The sequence below is a fragment of the Poecilia formosa genome, unplaced genomic scaffold, assembly GCF_000485575.1.
Source record: "Poecilia formosa unplaced genomic scaffold, Poecilia_formosa-5.1.2 Scaffold19, whole genome shotgun sequence".
Taxonomy (NCBI): domain Eukaryota; kingdom Metazoa; phylum Chordata; class Actinopteri; order Cyprinodontiformes; family Poeciliidae; genus Poecilia; species Poecilia formosa.
The window spans coordinates 3,576,513-3,595,886 of NW_006799958.1; the positions used below are offsets into that span (position 1 = coordinate 3,576,513).

Below are 19,374 nucleotides of genomic sequence, written 5' to 3' on the forward strand. Positions count from 1 at the left end.
GGGATGGAAAAGAAATGTTCAACTCTTATTGTTACAGAACTCTAACAACCATTAGACAATGACTGATAAGCGAGCCAGTTGTTCAAAAAGTGACGCCTGAAAAAGACACATTTTTTTAGCCTTAGCTTTATAAACATATGGGCTTTGATTAACTCTACTGGGACTCTAACTGGAAGCTCAGTTTCCTGGACTTCCAGGAAACTGAAAATTAGTCATCATGTGGTTCTTCAGCAAGACGGTGAACGCTGCAACACACACTCCATACTACTACTAAAAATTATAAAGAAAATTGGCTACAAATGTATATCTATGTAATTTTAACACATTTTACAAAAATGTGTGAAGAAGTCAACAATTGAATTTTTGTATACTACTCAGAAAAGTTAGGAATATTTGGCTTTTGGGATAAAATCTATGGAAAATGTAAAAAGTTTAGGCTACAATGAGATCCTTTCATGGAAGGAGGGAGAAGCCTGCAGTGGTGGTTTCCTTGTCCAACAACGTATTGAAACAAAAGCCAACCAACACCAGTGGTGGGTACTCCACAACAAAAAATGTCAGTTTTGAGCATTAATTACATTTTGGTAACGGCCTCTCATGCTGTTCACAAGTCAGCTTGCTGTCTGCTGAGGCATGCCATCCCGCTTTCTCAACGACTTGAGCAACCCCCAGGGTCGTTGAGGTTCTGAGGTGCAGAGTCACAGACCTCTTCACACCAACTCGGCTGAGCCCAGAGGTTCTCGGGCCTGGAGAAGGTGCGGGCCACTCCACCGGAGGTTCTCCAGGCTCCAGCAGATGTTCCCTCGTGACGTGACCTCAATGAGATGGAGCGCTGTCGACCATGAAGATGAAATTAGGCCTGTGTTGTTCATGCAGGGACACGATTCACCTGAAAGCTAAATAACCCTAACTCTTTCTAATTGGTATGTTCTCCAAAATTAACACGAAACACAAAGTTATCCGTCTTCCATGGCCAATACAAGCCAAGACCTGTAGTCTGGATTATCTTAATGGAGGAATCACCAAGGATTCCTCTCCATTTGCTCCAACATTTGAATGAAAGAAATTGGTTGAAGAAATAATGACCAGCAACATATACAGATATTACAGAAACAAACAAAAAAAAAGCTGAACAGAAAAATAAGTGTACCAAGGAAGCACAAATCGAGACTCCAATCTTCTTTTTTTCCTCTTTCGACGCAAATGGGGGTTTTTTTCACTAGGCACCAAAGCTACTTCAAACGGTTTGGCGTCGCTTCGCTGTTCAGCTGTGGGGTTTGGATCGGCTTCTTGATCCGAGTCCCACGGTGAAACGTACCAACTAGAGGAATCTAATCTCTGTTGTTTGGACACAAAACTATAAGTTTTGCTTTCTGCTCGTCAACTCCCCGCCCCTCACCCAGTTGCCAGAGGATGTTTGAAGTCTTGGTAAAAATCTGCAAAGTGAGCCTGTGTTTACTTGGCACTCTCCATTATTAATCAAGCCAAACCCCAGTGCATCACACCAAGCTGGTGTTGATCACAGTCTATTAGTTGCCCTTGCCTGATTCACCAAAGACGAACACGGGCTTAGCTGCCGCTTTGAAGACTCAAACAATTAGAACGATCACGTTGTGCTGCGATGCTGCAGGGCTGGAGCTGCGTGCAGGAGTTGTAATGAGTTGTCTTTTTTCTCAATTCCAAACAATGACTAAATTAAAGATTCACACTGGTTCAAACAGCTTGTGTTTTAATACAAAATAAAAATCTCTCTGCTTTAGCCGCGAGACAAAAACCGCGTAATCTAAAAAAACTGTTTGTCAAACAGCATCTAACCCTGTTGCTGACCGTGCAGCTTTGTAAGTAATTTATTGAACAGAGATGTGCCTGGTCAATGATCTAAATATGGTGATTATTACTGGTAATTCAGCACAGATGCCGAACTTTATTCAACTGAAAGTTAGCAAAAGTTAGCAAATTAGCTATGCTATTAGCGCTTTGGCTGAACATGGCTATGCTTTGGTTTAAACATCATCTCTAGCCGTATGTTTAAAGTTGTTGTCCCGCTAAAAAGTGAACCTCTGCTCCCAGTCATCTGAATTTTCTAGCATGTTTTCTCCTGGGATTGTCTTGTTTTCAGCTCCTTTTATTTTCCCATCGTCTCTTACCTGCTTCCTAGTCGTCGTTTAGGAAACGCCTACTCACAGCGGCATGCAATCCCAATAAAATACACAACAAAAATGGCTGCTGCAAGTGTGACAAAATGTGTGAAAGTTCCCACTGTATGAAGACCTTAGTAAAGCGCTAACAGTTTTACTGATTTGGAAGAGAATCATGACGCACTAAGATTCAAGATTCCTTCTGTTTCTTTTAAACACTGGTCCGATCTAAGAAGAGTTGTTCCTGTGAATGCAGACACACACACACACACACTTTCCAACAGTGTATTTGCCAAGACGTACTATAAACCCAGGACAGGGGAGATGCATCGTCTTCCCGTGAAATCACTATTCTGAATCCAGTTTAAATGAGTCAAAGGGAGTATGTGTTACAGCACCTCCTTTATCTATGTTATGTTCTCTTTCTTATCAGATACCTGGTGCACATCCATACCTGCTCAGCACGCGCGTTTAGCTTTGTTCAGACTCTTATCTCTGCGTGTATCGGCCTGTGCCCCGGTGTAACGCCGGGTGGATTGAAACCAGGCCAACTGGTAATTTAGCAATGCAGTGAAATTGCTTGATGTGGGAGTCCTTTGTCACTTGGAGATGGATCAATAACGAAATTAGCTGGAGCCCTTTGAAGAACAACAGCTCTACAACTTCATTTTCTCCTGTCAATTCGCCACAACTCTGATTGATTGCGCAGGGTCAGAGCAGCAGGATGGAGCCTGTAGTTACGCTACGAGCGTTTGTTATCTCTGCCGCCGCCCGCTGTTCTTTTCTTGTGGGTCTCAATCTGTCCCGACTCAGAGGTGTTCGGAGACGCAGAGGACGTCACGATGAGAAAGCAGTCAGGCTGATTGCACGACTGTGAAATCCTTCTTTTGTTGCGCCGCCCAACAAACTTACCCGACACCTAGCAGCTTTTCTAATAAACATATTTCCACTTGAGCATCTCTCAACCAGTAGTTGTATTTGCATAAAGAAGCAACTTGCATATATCTTGCAATGCCCAAACAAAGCATTTGTCACATTACAGAAGGTGTGCAAAATAAAAATCAAATGTATCGTTCCTTCTGCAGCATTTTGTTGTTATGCGCGAGCGGACAGACGTGAAGCGATAATTTCACAGTGACGAGTTCAATGTGTAGCCCTCGGCATCCTGAAAGAGGGGTGACATTTGGGCTGTCCAAAAGGACTTCCTGAGTGAGCTATGCATCAGTGAGAGGCATTTATGCCTCATTGGGATGGCTTGTTGCTAATCGATTCAACAACCATGCAACATAAGTCTCCCTTGTTGTTGTTGGGGGTTTTTTGTTGTCTCAGATGGATTGTTATCAGGTTTTTATCTTGCACGTTCAGTAAATGGAGCACCAGGCGACTTTACAAACAAATAAAAGGAACAGGGAGTCTATATATTTAATAAGGTTACCTTACCACCTCTGTCAGAGCTGCTGAATAGAATTGATTTCTCTTTTTACACACACACGCGCACACACACGTTTGCATGGTTATCTTTGGGGGGACTTTCCATTGAATTCCATTAATTTCTACAGCCTAAACCTTATCCTTACCTTAATCCTAATCCTAACCAAAACTCAATTCACACCTTAGTCCTAAAATCTGACCCCTGACCCAAAAACAGTGTTTCCCCTTGTGGGGACCACAAGGAGCAGTGGGTCCCCACAATGTAGTATGTGTCAGGAAAATGGTTTCCACATTGTATTACACACACACGCACACACAGACACACACGTTTGTCTCGCTGTCTTTGAGGAGACTTTCCATTGACTTCCATTCATTTCTACAGCCAAACCCCAACCAAACCTCAATTCACACCTTGGAACTAAACTTTACCCCGAACCCTTGAATTACAATCAGTACTGGTTGTTCTTGAATTACTGGTTGCTATCAGAATACTAACTAGTAATAAGACAGCAAGATAACAGTACGTAACCACGGCAACTGGAGACAAGTTAAAGGCATGCCACAGTGTTAATAAACAAATAATCCTTAATTTGAGCACATTCTACTTGGAAAAACACGAAGATCAGGAAAATGTCATCACGTTCCACAAAAGACCTCCACTTGTTGATGAAAATGGTTATAATGGACCTCTATAGATTACATACAAGTATACACACACACACACACACACTTAAAGTATTAATATGAAAATTGTGTTTCTTCTTCATAAAAACAAACTTTAACTCAGCACCGGAATGAAACATGCACAAGTCATTGTCAAAAAGTAAAACATAGTTGCTTGCTAAATGAAACCTTTTTGTACCACTTTACATTGACAGAATGTTGACTAAGATGGTTGACTCAACTATTTTCAACTATAAATTGTACTTTTTTCTATTATATATACAGTTCTGGAAAAATTAAGATCCCACTGCACTGAACCCCATTGAAAACCTCCTGGTTATTCCACCAAATACTGATTTATGAGTTCCAACGTTAGTTTTGTTGTTTCTAAATGAATATGAACTCGTTTTCTTTGCATCATTTGAGGTCTGAGAGGACTGCGTCCTTTTTGTTATTTTGTCCATGTCTCATTTTCTGCAAATATATACAAAATTTCCGCTTGTAATTTCAGATACATGGTGTCAGTAGTTCATAGAATAAAAGAACAAAGTTCATTTTACTCAAGCATATGCCTATAAAAAGGAAAATCAGAGAAACTGGTGATTTTAAGTGGTCTCTTAAGTTATTCCAGACCACACGCTAACATGTATGCTATTGAAATATTAAAACATAGTTGTGTGATCTGAGTTTTCTGACCGTTGGCGTTGCTTTCGCTTAGATTGTTTATGCTGCTGTGGACTGCACAAAAGGACTGAACCATGACCTCTGCAAGCAGGAGGGGGTGGAGGGCTACCCAACGTTCAACCACTACAACTACGGCAAGTTTGTGGAAAAGTACAACGGAGATCGCGGGGTAAGCTCCATCTTTGGTCTCACCAGTGTTTTAACACACTTGTCTGAATCACAGCAGACTTTACTGGATGGGTGTCACAATTAGAACTACTTCACCAGTTCCTCCTGCGGCAAAGCAGACCCACAACAGGACGCTGCCACGCCTGTACTTCCCCCTAAATGTAACCGTGGCCATGAAGCTCAAACGGTTCCACTTTAGTTTCATCACCCTACAATTTTAACGATCTACATGCTTTTAAAACAGAACTCCTGTGTCTGTTTTTGGATGATGCTCCAGGGTTTCCCTGAGTGTAAATAAGCCTGGCGGGCCACCAGGCTTTACTTGTCCCCCCCCCACCAGGCTAAGCCTTTGTAGTTGGTGTTCAGGTATTAATATTCCAACCTTTTAATATCACATGACTACCAAATGATATTTTCAAATTTCCTGTCAACTAAAAATAATTTTTTTACTCAAAAATACGACGGGCCGCTGGACGAATGACTGGCCTGGCACACAGCCACCAGGCTTAGCAAGTTTTCTGTTGGAAACCTTGTGCTTATATGTATAATAGCATAATTCATTGAGAGAAATGTGGTATTAGCTGCAAAGCTAAACTCCCGAATCTCATTTAATTAATGTAAAAATATCAGCTTAGATGAATTATTTATGGCAAAAGCTGTTACAGCGGATTGCCTTGGCCATATGCAGAGCTGCAGTCGAACTTCAAGCGGACCATTAAATAAAGGGCAGCTGAAACAATGGCAGGTGGATCTCGATATTTCTGATTTGGCAAAGCAGAGGAAGCTGTAACCTGGCACGGCTGGGTACTTTCTCATCGTGCGGGCAGGCCAGCTTGAAGTAAAGCATAATGACACAAGATTGAATTACAAAGTTACAAAGACTCATTAATGCACTGAACTCTGGGAAGTCTTAACCCAAACTGAACTTTTCTAATCATTCTTTCACTTTGCAGGAAGCAGGCTTCATAGGATTCATGCGCAACCTCAGAGGCCGCGACCAGGAGAAGGTGGTCAAGAGGAAGGAGGAGCTCTGAGGGGGAGTGGGGGACCGCGCGGGGGCGGGGAGGGCAATGCACTGTGACCCTTGAGTTTGGCAAGGGCCCTTTCGGCACTGAAGTGGGAGACTCAATGACCTCAGCGAAAGGCTATTTTTTTATATCATGGTGATCTCATTTGTAATGATACCAACAGAGTACTGACCAACCACTTGAGACTTCTTTCTTATGGATATTTTGATGGGCACAAAATAGATATAAAAGAAAAAAAAGTGATTTTTTTTCTGTTTGTTTTTGTTTTGTTCTTTTTTTTCTCTCTCTTTTTTTTTGCCCAATCACTGTGACTTGAACATGTTAAAAGCTACACCCTATCTATGCAAAAGTGAGCCCTGCTTCTGCCCGTGGGAGTCTGTGCGATCTGACTGTGGTGGAGTTCAACGTGGACGATGCATCCTCCGTCGCTCCGCAAGAGGCTTTCATCTGATTCTTTTCAACCTGGCACCGTCTTCACAGATGATCCATGCTGATTTTTTTTCTTTTTTTTCACGTTATTTAGTGCGTCAATTTCTCTCTTTTCTGTCTTTCTTGTTTTTAAGATCATTTAGAATAAATAAGTCACGTGTTTCCATTTAGTTTTCCATTCCTGCCTAAATCCGGTTCAGGTTGGTGGCGTCATCAGGTTGACATTTTCCCAGGCCTTTAGCAAGGACCAATAGAGAGGCATGTAAGGTAGCTGAGATCCAAATCATAGTTTTTCTAAGGTTTGTTGTAAAAAAAAAAGAAAAGTTTTTAGCTGTACAATCAGTAATGATCCAAACTAGGCAACATGGGGAATGAAGAGTCAAGGTTCTGTCTCCGTCTCCAAAATGGTGGCCTTTTAAAAATTGAAGAATGTGAATTATCTGAAACCGCAAAACGACGAAGATGAGTGGAAGAGAGTCGGAGGCCTGGTGCGACTGCAACTTGAACCAGTCCGAGTAACATAATCATCTGTTTATCACTCACAGCTGTGCTGATATTTTCTCTCTGGCTTTTCGGTTTACTGCTCGCTCATAACGAGGTTTCATGAATATGCTAACAAGGTGGAGGGCTCCTTTACATTAGCATAGAAGCTACCAAAGGTTTTTGGGTTTAATTATGAAAGTTACCTTTTTCCGACGTTCCTTTACAGAAGTACTCCCTCCCTTCGAACGTCACATCAACATTCAACACACTTTCTTGGGCATTTTATTATTATTTTTTTGTATGATGGACCAACAAAAAGTAATAAGTTGTGAAGTGGAAGGAAAATGATGCATGGTTTTCAAAATTTCTTAAAAATACAAATCTGAGATTGAATTCTTTACTCTTTTTTTTTTGGCAAAGTAACTCTGGCTCAGTCAGACTGGATGTATGTGTGAACAGCAATTAATAAGTTTTACCACAGCTTTTCAGTTGGATTTAGCTCTGGACTTTGACTGAGCCATTGTAAGAAACAAATATGCTAACTATTCTTGCTAGAAGGTGAACATCTGCCCCAGTCTGACCAGCTTTCCTGTCCCTTTAGAATAAGCTTATCCCCACAGCATGATGCTGCCGCCGCCGTGTTTCACCGTGGGCGCCACCTCTGCTTCTGAAAAGGACACAGCTTCCGCCAGCGTGTCAGGTGTGACTTTTAGAGGCAATCGGGTCGCACCGGTTTTTATTTAGGGGCATCATATTATCAGATTATACACGCACACCAAGTCTTCCAGGTGTTATTTCAAAACCAAAACCGCGTATCACTTTTGCTACACTTCTCAATTGTTAGTCTGCTGCATAAAATCAAATGAGTAGTTTTTACGTTTGTGGCTGTAGCACGAGTAAATGTGGAAAAGAAACGAAATACTTTTTGCAGGGCGATGTATCGTAGGCAGTGATTCTATTTAGATCTTACCTTGAAGTGGATCGAAATGCAGAGCTGGATCCCTTCGGACCTCCTACTTGAGCAGCCAGCTCCGTGGGTCTGCAGCCTGCTGTGTGTGTCCACGCTGCTGCTTGCACTGACTCTTTGAAACGTCGCCGCTGCGTTCGTTCCAGTCCACGTCCGCCTGTCCTCGTCTTGAACACATCCAGACGCTCATCCCGCTGCATCAAATTTGATTCATCATTAACACCTTTTTACTCCCAAAATCATTCGTTTTTTAAATTTTGTTTGTTTCCTAACATTCGAACTCCTGTCTGTTGCTCCGTTTGTGTTTATTAATCGAAACCTTTTCCGTCGATACAAACACGGTTCTCAGGGATAGCGTAGCAGTTAAAAAGGGAACGAATTTGCTTCTTTCCAGCTGAATCATTCTGAGCCCTTAGGCCACCGTACTAAATATTGTTTACATTTGTATCTCAAAAACACACGTTTCATTTGTTTTCCCCTCTCTTTTTCCCCCCTTCGTAAATCGATTGAGGCGTGTTGTTAGTAGAGGTTGCTGAACCCTTTATTGTAAAAAAAAACCAACAACAACAAAAAACAATATTTTTGAATAACTTGTTCCAGTGGAAATGGCTGAAATGTTCTGCCTGGAACCAAACATGGTTTTATACCCAGTTGTAATTTCATTGTCTGCGTGATCGTCCATGAGTGTTTCATGCAGTGGGGTGGAAGAGGACGTGCCTCTGTAATTAAGGTGGCGTCCTCATCTCATTAAGCAGCAACTGCCTTTCATTCATCTTTCCACCAGTTGATGTTCAGCAGCCGCCCCACTGATGGTGTGTACGTTTGTTGAATAATCGAGAGGTTTCTTCCCAAAGGTATTCATGTTCTGTGGGTATTTTTCACAATTTATGCCAAGAAGTCATTGTTGCCTTTTGTTGATTTTTTTTTTTTTTTTGTTTTTCCTCTGTGCCCAGCCATATGTACAGTTTTGACCCTTGCAGTAAGAAAGTAAAATAAAGCCAAACATTTCCAACATTTTGTTTGATCTTTCTATGGAATAAATGGTTCTTTTTTTGTAAATCATTTCCTTGATGTTGGCATTTTTAGTTTTTTTTTTTTTTTTCTTTTCTAAATGTTGAAGTAATTACTTGTGAATTTGGTATTGACGTTTATTGCAGCAGGAAAAATAACAAAGTGGAGCCGGACTGTCAGAATAACCTTGTTGGGTTGCTGAGCTAGTGGACCGTCCTGGTTGATGCAGGTTTGTCCTTGCTTTTATTTTCCTTTTCTTCTTTTTTATCCTTAGAATCTTTAAAAATTGAAGCAAATCGACCAGATGGAAAATCTCCACATTCGTGTTGCTGATATATCTGATAGTTAGCCCCCCCAAAAAATCTCATCAGAGCAGATGGTGTCTGTTTATAGAATGAAAGTGAAATGGTGGGAGTTCATAGTTTGAATGCATTTTGTAAACAAGGAAATCAAATTATGATCTTTTAATTTAATTTCTTTGGTTTTTGACAAATACACAACTACATTAAATAATGCATTTGCATTATTCTGTAAATAATGACACTTTTAATGCAAAGATGCATTCAAATTTGCATTGAAAGTCAATTAAAATTGTCAACTTTGCATTAAAAGTGTCATTACTTGCCAAATGACACTTCATGACGGTCATAAATGTTGAAGATTCCTTCATCTTCATGGTAGTGAAGTCTCTTGTGCACACCCCGTCAAATAAAGTGTCACCACATATGGTAGATGTAAAGAATTCCTTAAGCTATGATCACATCTAATTGAAAATTTGCATTTATGCATCTGAATTACTTGATTGTGCATGCATATATATATATATATATATGTATATTTGTTTGTTTGTTTACACTGTGTCAGTGCAAATGACGCCGTCTTCCTCACACCTGCCACTTTCTGCATTAAAACACTGAACCCTGTGGATATTCATCAACCTGTCAGCTGCAGCACACATCCATCATCCACTTCCCCTCCGTCTCTCTGGCTCTCACACACAAGCACACACACTTAGCCTACGGGGGGGTTGTGGAGCATTTCCCTTCAGGCTGACACATTGTTGTGCTCTGGGGAGATTGCAGAGGAGGTATGCGTGAAGGACGAGGCCACTAACAATTTCTGTGCTGCTGTTTTCATTTCCTTTGTGACTTTTTTTTCTCTCTCTCTCTCTCTCTCCCTCTCTCTCTCTTTTTTTTAGTTTTACGTTTGAAGAGAAACTGATGCAAATTGAAGAAAATGCTGATGCCAGTGAATGGCCTATTTTAGTTCTGAGTGGAGCACTAAAACTTGGCAAGCAATAGATAAATACTATTTATTATTCATTTTTTTATATATTACAGCCATAACCTAAAAAAAAAGTGCCACCACATCAGAAAGGCTGAAAATCATGCTTTCTGCTGGTGTTTAGTGATGAAACCAGATACTTGGAGAAGCATTGTAACTCTAAAAGGCTTTAGAATAGACTGTCTTTATATTAAAGGTATAAGGATATCCATTTGTAATTATCCAATTATCAATTGGAATATCATTGAGAATTTAATTCATTTCAGCAATTCAAATCGGAAAGTGAAACTCATTTTGCACAGAATAATTCTTAAAGCTCGTCTCTTATTTTTGACGGTCATGGCTTACAGCTAAAGGAAACTCAATATTAAAAATTGTTGCTATAAAATGGTTGTTTCTGATTTTAAATGAAAAAAAATTCTTAGCGTTGATCTTTAGAGCTTTATATTATGAAGCTAATTAATGCTTTTAGTACGTCTTGCATTACTCCATTATAGTCACTGTGTGTATTCCTAACAGTATTTACATTCTGAGATTTCCAAAAGGCTAAAAACATTTCTAAATACAGCATATTTTCCTCATTTGCAAAGACAGAAAATTCACACAGCCACAGCATGCCTTAGAAAATAGTTTCAATTTAAACAGATTTTTATACCTTTCCTTAATTCTAAATATTCTAAATTCCTTCAAGGCATCATTTTATGCTGTTGCTGTCAACGCCGTCCTGTCTGGTCACTGATAAAAATATATGTTTTTACCTAAAACTGGTTCCATGATTCACAGCTTTCTTAAATTGCTTAAATATTACTGTCTCAGTTTTTCCCTCTATTTGACTTTATGCTGTTAAAAGATAGTTATGAGGATTCCCTCTTAAGAGTTACAAAGTTCAGTTTTCTAGTTTCCTATATCTGCCTGCTTTAATGTGGATTTCTCCCAAATAACATATTTAAGGCTTTCCAGCTCAGGTATGCAGGATTCGTCTCTCAAATGGCAGTTGTTGCTTAATCTGAAGGTTTAGATTCCCCTCTTCCATTTTTATATTGAAAACAAATTAACGAATTTGAGCTACTTAAAATTCATCATTATATTATTTAACGCATTTTAAAAATGATTTCATTGCATTTTATTTTGCGTGTCTTTGGCTTACGACTTTTTTTTATACCCACAATGCAAAGCGAAGCAGCCACGTAAACGATAACATCCTCACGTCGCTGCCTGCTAGCTACCTCTGCTTCCTGTGTGTGTAATATGCCCATTGCAGCCTATTATACATAACTACATGATGCAAAACTTCTTCAACAGGTACAGTTTTTGTCAAATAGCTCTGCCAGTTTCTCTGAGATGTGAATTCATTCTACTTTGAGGCTACAGCAAACCAAAGTAGCTGAATGTTAGCTCCCGGGCTAGCCGATTCTGCTAATGTTGTTAGCTCCCTTGCTGGCTGCTTTGGTCTCTGCGGTTCAGGACTTAACCACCTTCCGTTTTCTTGCAGCCTGAGTTGATATTTTAGAATAAATGAAACTGTTTTAGTGCTTTTAATCGGTCAGTTACTCGGGTATTTGATTTATAGCACTGTTATGTCCGCATAAGTCCAATGAAGATACAGTTCATTTAATGTAATTGGATTTTAGCGTTAGCTAACCTTGCTTTGATTCTACTAGCCACTACAGAGTCTCTTTTTGTTGAACTCAAACGCAACTTTGAATTGCAGAAAAGGGAGGTTTAATGTTTAATTCACCGAGAACGCATGCAGTCAGTGTTTCACATGACTTCCTGTCAGCGTGCTTTCATTCAGTCGTGGAGCTCTCCGTGGTTCTGACGCAAGGGACTACCCCACCTCCAGGTTTTGGTTTTAAATTGCATTAAAATGAGTACTACACTTTAAATGAGCTACAAAAGGATAACTGAACAGCATATTAGTTGAAATCACTCCTGAGCTAGCTGTGGGGTTAGAGTAGATGAATAAAAAAAAAAGTCCTATTTTTGGGTATTATCCTGTTGTCGCTAACGAGTATTTTTAACACCAACGGATGATAATAAAGGTAAGTAACCACAGGTGTGTGATTTGGCATTTGTCGTCTGTCGGAACACATATACTCTCGATAGTTTTTAAAAAGTTTAACCTGTAGTGTGCTATATTTCAACTAAAATTTGCCCAACGCCCTCAGCTGGAACAATGTACAAGCTAGTAGCATTTTTGTAGTAAAAAAAAAAAATAAAAAAAGTCAAACAATAACAAATTTAAATCTTTTAACATAACTGATATTACAAATGCCTTCACAAAATTAAAAATTCCAACAGTCACGGTGTGATATTGATTATTAATATTGTACAGCTATATTGATTACTATTCAAGAAGAAAATAGCCTTCACCTCACCCCATTTAAGATGATATTTGTATAATTGTGTACCACTCAGCAGGTTTTCCTAATGTTTCTTGGTTGTTTATGAAGAATAGTTCGGTCATTAATTGCCTTTTTGAAGAGTCTTACTATGAATTTTAACCTCCGTTTACAGCAAATCAGTGGGACACCCTCAACTGTAAAATGTCGATGGTGTTGTTTGCCTCTGTGGTTCGCGTCGCGGACGGTCTGCCTCTCTCAGCATCCACCGACTACGAACAGGAGAAAGACCTCCAGGAGACGAAGAGGCATCTTAAGGGTCTCTCCAAGAAGCTCAACCAGTTCCCTGACCGCTGCACACTCAAGTCCGGACCGTACAATGTGAAGTACGTCCTGTTCTGTAGCATTTCTTTAAATGATATTACATCTAAGAGGTAACATGTGCTTTTGTTTTTAATGTCAACTTTCAATAAGTAGGTCAGAAAACATTATGCAGTCAGTTTGCGAATCTATAAAGTTCGATATGAAACAGCAGTTTTGATCATTCAGTTTCATCTTTAGGAACTGTGACAGTTTTCCTACTTCTTTCTTGTTTTTCTTTTTTAAACGTTTTTATTGAATGGTACCGTCTAATGTGTGTAAATCTAAAGCCAGGGCGCCCTTTAGGCTTTCTGTTTCAAAGCATTAATTCTGAAAGCCCAGCTGGTGCTCTTGGGAAAGCCTTTGAAATGCTTTTAAGCGGTGTTTGTTCGGCGCCAATTAGCAATGATAAGAAACAGGACATGACCTTAAGGGGAATGAGACAGTTACACCTTTCAGCAGCAAGAGCTTCCCTTTGATTAGCCCGTCTTTAATTTATTTAAGCCTGAAGCATATGATGACTGAAGTGAAGGTCAGAATGACGCTTAGTTGTTAGAGATCACATCTTAGCCTTTTTTTTTTGTGATGTTCACGACCATTCAGACGCTTTCATGTGACATTTGATGCATTAAAATCTCTAGAGTCTTAAAGCTAAATTAATTGTTTTTATGCGTTAACTATATTAGAACATAATAGAGATCTGACAGGATTAAATAATACCCTGGTATTCCATCATAAATTACTTTAAACTCTCTAATAAGTTCATTTATGCAGGCTCGTCTGGTGCGAAAGCTTTGCAGATTTCACTAGTTATACAAAGGCTTTTGCTTGGCTTCTTGCTTTTAAGATTTACTGAGCCAGATGTTATTGATTTTTATTATGATTACATTAGTGAAGGTGATACATGCCATCTGTCCAAAGACATTTGGGATATTGAATGGTGATGCACCAGCTAACGCTGAGCATTAACGTTTGACTGGCTTCCAAAGCTGGAAAAGCCCAAATCTTGATTCATGAACAGTAGCCGTGTCACAGATCAGTCATAAAGCAAATGCATGTCGGTTTGCATTTTTACTGCAGCGTTATTATTGAGGCCACCACCTCTTTTCATAAACTAGCAGGTATTGATGGGGGGGAGGGGAAATATAGCTAGCACATGTGAGTAAGGGCTTATTGTGTTAACTGAATCTATAGTTGATGCACAGATGGTAAGTTTACTGATCTATTTAAATCAGTGAATGACACAGAGTAAGGAGTACTAGCATTGAGTTCTGTTCACAAAGTACATTTTGGGAGGGATAAAGAGTCTTTATGAAACTAAAGACTGCTGAATCTATTGACAGAATGGAGGAGTGAGTAAGAAAGCTTTGCTGTTTATGTCCCTGTGAAGCTTTTCCTGGCTGCCTTCCCTCCATTTTCTTTTTGGCTTTGTTCTGGCTAATTCCAATTATTTACTTTTTTTTTTTTCTTTCTATTGTGACACATGAGAGAAAACACATGCTGCAGGTCCTTAAATGGGGGCAGTCGTTTTGAATCCAGCAGAAAATGAACTAAGTACAAAATAACCTTTAGCTATGCATCAGAGCATTATGTCCCTTAATTTATCCGACTTTGCTAAACCTTTAAAAACATTACAATGCGTGCCAAGTTCATGGACTGAACATAGTATGCATTGATGCATTTAAGGGCAAAAGGTTTTTTTCAGTTTTTAACCTGCTGATCAGGAGAAAATTGTTGCATACGAGTGATTTTTTCAAGTAGCCAACAGTTACCTAATTATCCATGGTGGTCTACTTTAGTACTAGAGTTGCATTGGGAAAACAAACAGCTACCATTTCCTCAAAATATATTAAGTATTTGATTGTTGATTTTAAATTATGATCTTATCCCAGCAGAAAGGTTTTAGTTAGAGGGAGCTTTAGTGATCATTAAGCGCTGTTTGTTTAGGAAGTCTATCAGTTGTTTGATCCCTGGGAAACAAAGAATAATGATGTTACTTTACCCCGACTCTGACAGGCTCCCAGCCTGTCTAAATATGTTCGTTACCATAACATGCTGAAAGCTCAAATGGACAAAAGCTTATTTGTTGCCCTCTGCTCAGTCTCCCTGTTATATGATAAAAGTCTCACTCCACTCGGTAAAGTCTTCCATTTTGATGACTGTTGCTGTCAGTGCACCCTCATAGCACACATGCTGGTGAAGTGGCTGATTTTTAACTCCCCTACTGGGAGTTTCACCACTGAAAACTGTACAATTATTTGGTCACTTGCTGATTTCCTGGTGCATCTCTTGTTTACAGACAAATCAGTATATTAGGCGGTCATGAAAACACAATAAGTTACTCACTTTGGGATTCACTTCACGCTCACACTGAATTAAGCAACAAGCTACATTTAATTTTACAGCTCTGGATTCCCATTTAAATTTGTTTCTCTAAATTCTTTTGGTGCCGGGTTCACGTTGTGCGATTACTGGGGATCCTGTCAACCAACTCTTCAGTCCATTTGTGTGCCGATTTCCCTCTGACCCAATCAAAGATGGACAACAAACATCAAGTGCTGGCAGAAGTGTTTTTGGAAAGTCAGCGAGCCTGCTGCTGACCTGCTAGCAACGACCAAAGCTTCTGTTTCTTTTTCCAGCTCTAATAATTAGCGCATTGACACCAGTAACTTGTTGTCTCTCTTTATTGATTATTGTTTTTTTCTGTCAGATTGGTCTGATACAGTCCTGCAGATTCACCTCTTGCGTTTGTAGATATTTAACTGTTTAATGTTTCACGTCTTCGCTCAGAGCACAAATGAGAGCAGAGACGTTTAGATAATGCAAGTCCTGTTTTTTAATCAGGGAAATGTAATCTGCTCATCGTATGAAGTAACGCTTCCAGGCTGATGGGTATTGTGTCTGAACAGGTGCATGTGAATGTTAATGTGGTTATTAAGTTTAATTAGCTGTGAAAGCGTGATCCTATTTCTTTACCTTTACAGCAGTGTAGTGTACTTTAAACTGTTTGCACTGCGATTAGAGCGTTAACCAGCAGAATCATTACTGCTGTTATGTTACCCTCTTGTAATTTGTCGTCCTCGTTATTTCTCCGGGGTTTCTGACCTGAGCAAAAAGGCAGGATCTCGCGTTAAAATCAGGATTTTCTGCTCTTCTTTCTGCGTTTTTAGCTTCATATACTCGCTGGGTGTTGGATACCTGATGGTCTGCACTGGAAATTACCCCAATGTGCTGGCCTTCTGCTTCCTGGACGAGCTGCAGAAAGAGTTCATCATCACTTATGACTCCAAACGCATCAGCAGTGCCGTGCGGCCGTACTCCTTCATCGAATTCGGTAAGACTCTTTTGGATTTTGTGAGTAATGCGCTTCGCACTGTCATTATCTGGGTAACAAGACACAGTGCCAGCCACATTTATTAGCAACGCTGCTGAAGATGTGTGAAAAACCTTAAAGCAATCTAAGGTTTTATTGCAATGGTGTGATTTCACTGTGAAGAAAAAACATGCTTTTAATTTGAGTACATTTATTTAGTGATGAGAAAAACAATTTCTGGAACTCATGTTTTCAGAATATTGTACAACCTGCCATTTTCCAACAAAGTAGCTCTTGGTTTAACATTTCACAAAGTGGAAGCAGACCAATGAAAGCTGGTCAATAGGATCCTGGTCTGGATGCTGACTTGACCATGGAAGATGTTTGATTTTTAACCAAGGTTTTAAATAATTATGCTGGCGACCCGGTGGCACACAATCTTATTAGTGGAAATTATTAGATTTTATTTAAACTCTCCTGGAACTTCAAAAAGTCAATGACACTTTGCAGTCCAAAACGGTTTCCAGAGTTTTTGGAGGAGAAAGTGACAGATGCTTTATTGTTCCTAATAGTGGACATTAGGTGCTAGACGTGAACATTTATTGTATCGTTTATCACTAAATATGGTGATAAAACCTCATCAACCAGCATAAAAAAACAACAATTAACTTAGCTTTATCACAGTGTATTTGCCTCAGTAATGACAAACAATTGGATAAATTGCCCATTCACCGTAGAAAGACGGATTTTGGTCTTTGTCCAGCCCAGAGACCAAGTCATGGTTGACCTCAGGGAAACAGAAAGACATGTGGATTGATTAGAAATTCTTGACACTTTGTGCAACTTAAATAAAAAAAGGAAAGTCATTAAAACAGAGCTACAGTTATGTTTCTTTTAGAGACTATAATTATGCCACCGGTGATTTCATTAAAAATAACAATTTCTTCTCACCATCTGTTCTCCCCCCACTACACTCATTTATTGTTCTGAAACTAAAGCTTGTATTTTAGCTATTTGGTGAGACGTGCCGTTGCCATAAAAGGTGGATCCGTTTTATTACAAACATTCCTCTGTCTGCACTCTGCAGAGGAAACAAGTAAAATCTGAGATGCATGCTGAGACTGAAGATGTTTCTCTGCTGCAAAGATGTTTACTCCTTTCAAAGACGCCGCAGCTTCAGCTTCCTTGTGTTTACGCCAAACAGTGTCCTTATCTCTTATACGCCGAGTGTTTATCACCCGTTATTTTGCTCCCCGCGGTACTAACCGCCTTGTTGTTGTGCTGACTGTCATCCCCCAGACACCTTCATCCAGAAGACCAAGCAGCGCTACAACAGCCCTCGCTCCCTGTCCACCAAGATCAACCTGGCTGACATGCAGACAGAGATCAAGCTGCGCCCGCCCTATCAGCTTTCCCCAGAGGACCTTCAGGCTATCAATGGATTCTCGGTGCGAGCCGCTTCTAAATACAAGGGCATAGGTAGGACTCGAGCTGCCACCGCGCACAAAAAAGCCCTTTTAACATATGCGCCTTGTCCCTGGAAATTTCCATTCACATTCAGTGAAGGTTGAGTGGAAAAACATAACATAAAATAACGCTAATGCCTGCAACGTTCAAGAGTGTGTGCTGATGAGAGCTGGTGCATTTTGCTGACATGCATTTTGCTTTGCTTGCTCAAAAAATACGAGGTCTTGTGTGTCAACCCGAATGCACCTCCAGTTTGCTCTTTCTTGATAAGTACAAGTCTGGTGCCTTTCAGAAGTATTCACACCGTTTTAACTTCTCCATGACTTTCTCCCGTCTGCTGTGAAGATTTAATTACAGACAGCTGTGGTCTGTTTCCTAATGAGTAGACCTGTCAAGATAACAAATCCACCTAGATGATAAATTGTCCCAGTAGTTATTGCGATAACCAATAATATTGCTGTTTTGAGACCATTTATGGTCAGTAATATGTTGATAATGGAATAAAAATACAAGTTCGCCCTGTGAAAGACTAATAAACTTTCATTTTTCAAATAACACTTAACACTGGAGCTGGAAGATGTTTTAACTATTACTATAAGTAAAACACAACAACCAAAGACAACAAATAAAAACACAACCGAAGCCATAAATAAAATGAATTATAAAGTTTGTGTAAATAAAATTGCCCATTAAGCAACATTAATAATCAGAATAATTTAATTCATCATGTGATTAATTAGTTTCTTATTGCAGCAGGTTTACCATGAAGTCATTTCTGAGTGTTTTCATAAGCAAAGGATTTAGTTTTGGGGTACCAGAGTACATTGGGGTTCAGTATGTATGCATGCAATACTTCTTAAACTTCAAATTTCTCAAATATCGTGTTACTCCATTAGTTGTTTTGCCTGTATGCACATTTGATGTTATATTATTTTAACAGGAAAAAGAGCTGAGGTAAATGTTTCATGTCTAGTTATCTCATTTTCTCTGTGGAACAGTTCAGTTTTCAATTTTAGACGCTTCAAATCCTGCTGAAACTCCACTTTTCTAATTGTTTGTGTTTTGTTTTTACTACTCATCTGTTGACTTGGAGCCGTTTTGTTCCTAAAATGATGATTCTGAGCATTTCTCTCCTGGAGGATGAAGTTCTCTGACGAGACGTATTTCCCTGTATTACAACGTCCTAAACTTTTTGTGAATTCAAACACCTTTTGTCTTCAATATGGTGGCGTGCCCGTATCCTGCTTGCAGAGTGTTTCCAACACGACAGATGATTACTTTGCATGAAATGAAACGAATCCATGCAGTTACAGTGTGTGATGCTTGTCTATTTTTTCTCCCAGCCCCCACACAGATGTTGGTGCCGGCGACGCTCCCTGGCATTGTGTCCTGTGTGCTCAGCGTCCTCTGTGGAGGCCTGAACCTGCTGAGAGGCGTCCATGCTATAGAGAGCATACTACAGGTCAGGACTTACTGCAGGGACATTTGGACACTTGGTACAAAAACTTAATCAAAGAATCTTCAGATTACTTGTTTATAAAGTCTTTATAGCCATGTCTTCTCTGTTGCTTTAGATGAACAATCGCTGCATATTTTAGTCTTACTC

The 19,374-nt window shown here is 39.7% G+C and overlaps 2 protein-coding genes across 3 annotated transcripts in view; both read left to right on the top strand.

Moving 5' to 3' along the window:
* LOC103134823 (protein disulfide-isomerase A5-like) overlaps positions 1 to 6,859 on the top strand; it is an 18,850-nt gene extending 11,991 nt beyond the window's left edge. Inside the window, exons 5-6 of the mRNA XM_007547275.2 lie at positions 4,951 to 5,085; positions 6,038 to 6,859. Of these exons, the coding sequence (XP_007547337.1) occupies positions 4,951 to 5,085; positions 6,038 to 6,118 (216 nt within the window). The 3' untranslated portion in view covers positions 6,119 to 6,859. The remainder of the gene's footprint in view (positions 1 to 4,950; positions 5,086 to 6,037) is intronic.
* A 4,583-nt stretch (positions 6,860 to 11,442) lies between these two features.
* Positions 11,443 to 19,367, top strand: sec22a (SEC22 homolog A, vesicle trafficking protein). Of its 2 annotated transcripts, none has more exons than XM_007547276.2 (5): positions 11,443 to 11,588; positions 12,804 to 13,014; positions 16,159 to 16,322; positions 17,601 to 17,780; positions 19,112 to 19,367. In XM_007547276.2, the coding sequence occupies exons 2-5, from the start codon at positions 12,833 to 12,835 to the stop codon at positions 19,276 to 19,278; spliced, it is 693 nt and encodes a 230-aa protein (XP_007547338.1). In that variant the 5' UTR covers positions 11,443 to 11,588; positions 12,804 to 12,832; the 3' UTR covers positions 19,279 to 19,367. The 2 variants fall into 2 exon arrangements, with proteins under 2 accessions (XP_007547338.1, XP_007547339.1); XM_007547277.2 differs by lacking the exon at positions 11,443 to 11,588 and adding an exon at positions 12,137 to 12,328.
* The last annotated feature ends 7 nt before the right edge of the window (positions 19,368 to 19,374 follow it).

Coding starts and splice junctions, on each gene's coding strand:
- sec22a (XM_007547276.2), top strand. CDS start 12,833: ATGTCGATGGTGTTGTTTGCCTCTGTGGTTCGCGTCGCGGACGGTCTG. Junction 13,015..16,158: donor TCCGGACCGTACAATGTGAA/GTACGTCCTGTT, acceptor CTGCGTTTTTAG/CTTCATATACTCGCTGGGTG. Junction 16,323..17,600: donor GTACTCCTTCATCGAATTCG/GTAAGACTCTTT, acceptor GTCATCCCCCAG/ACACCTTCATCCAGAAGACC.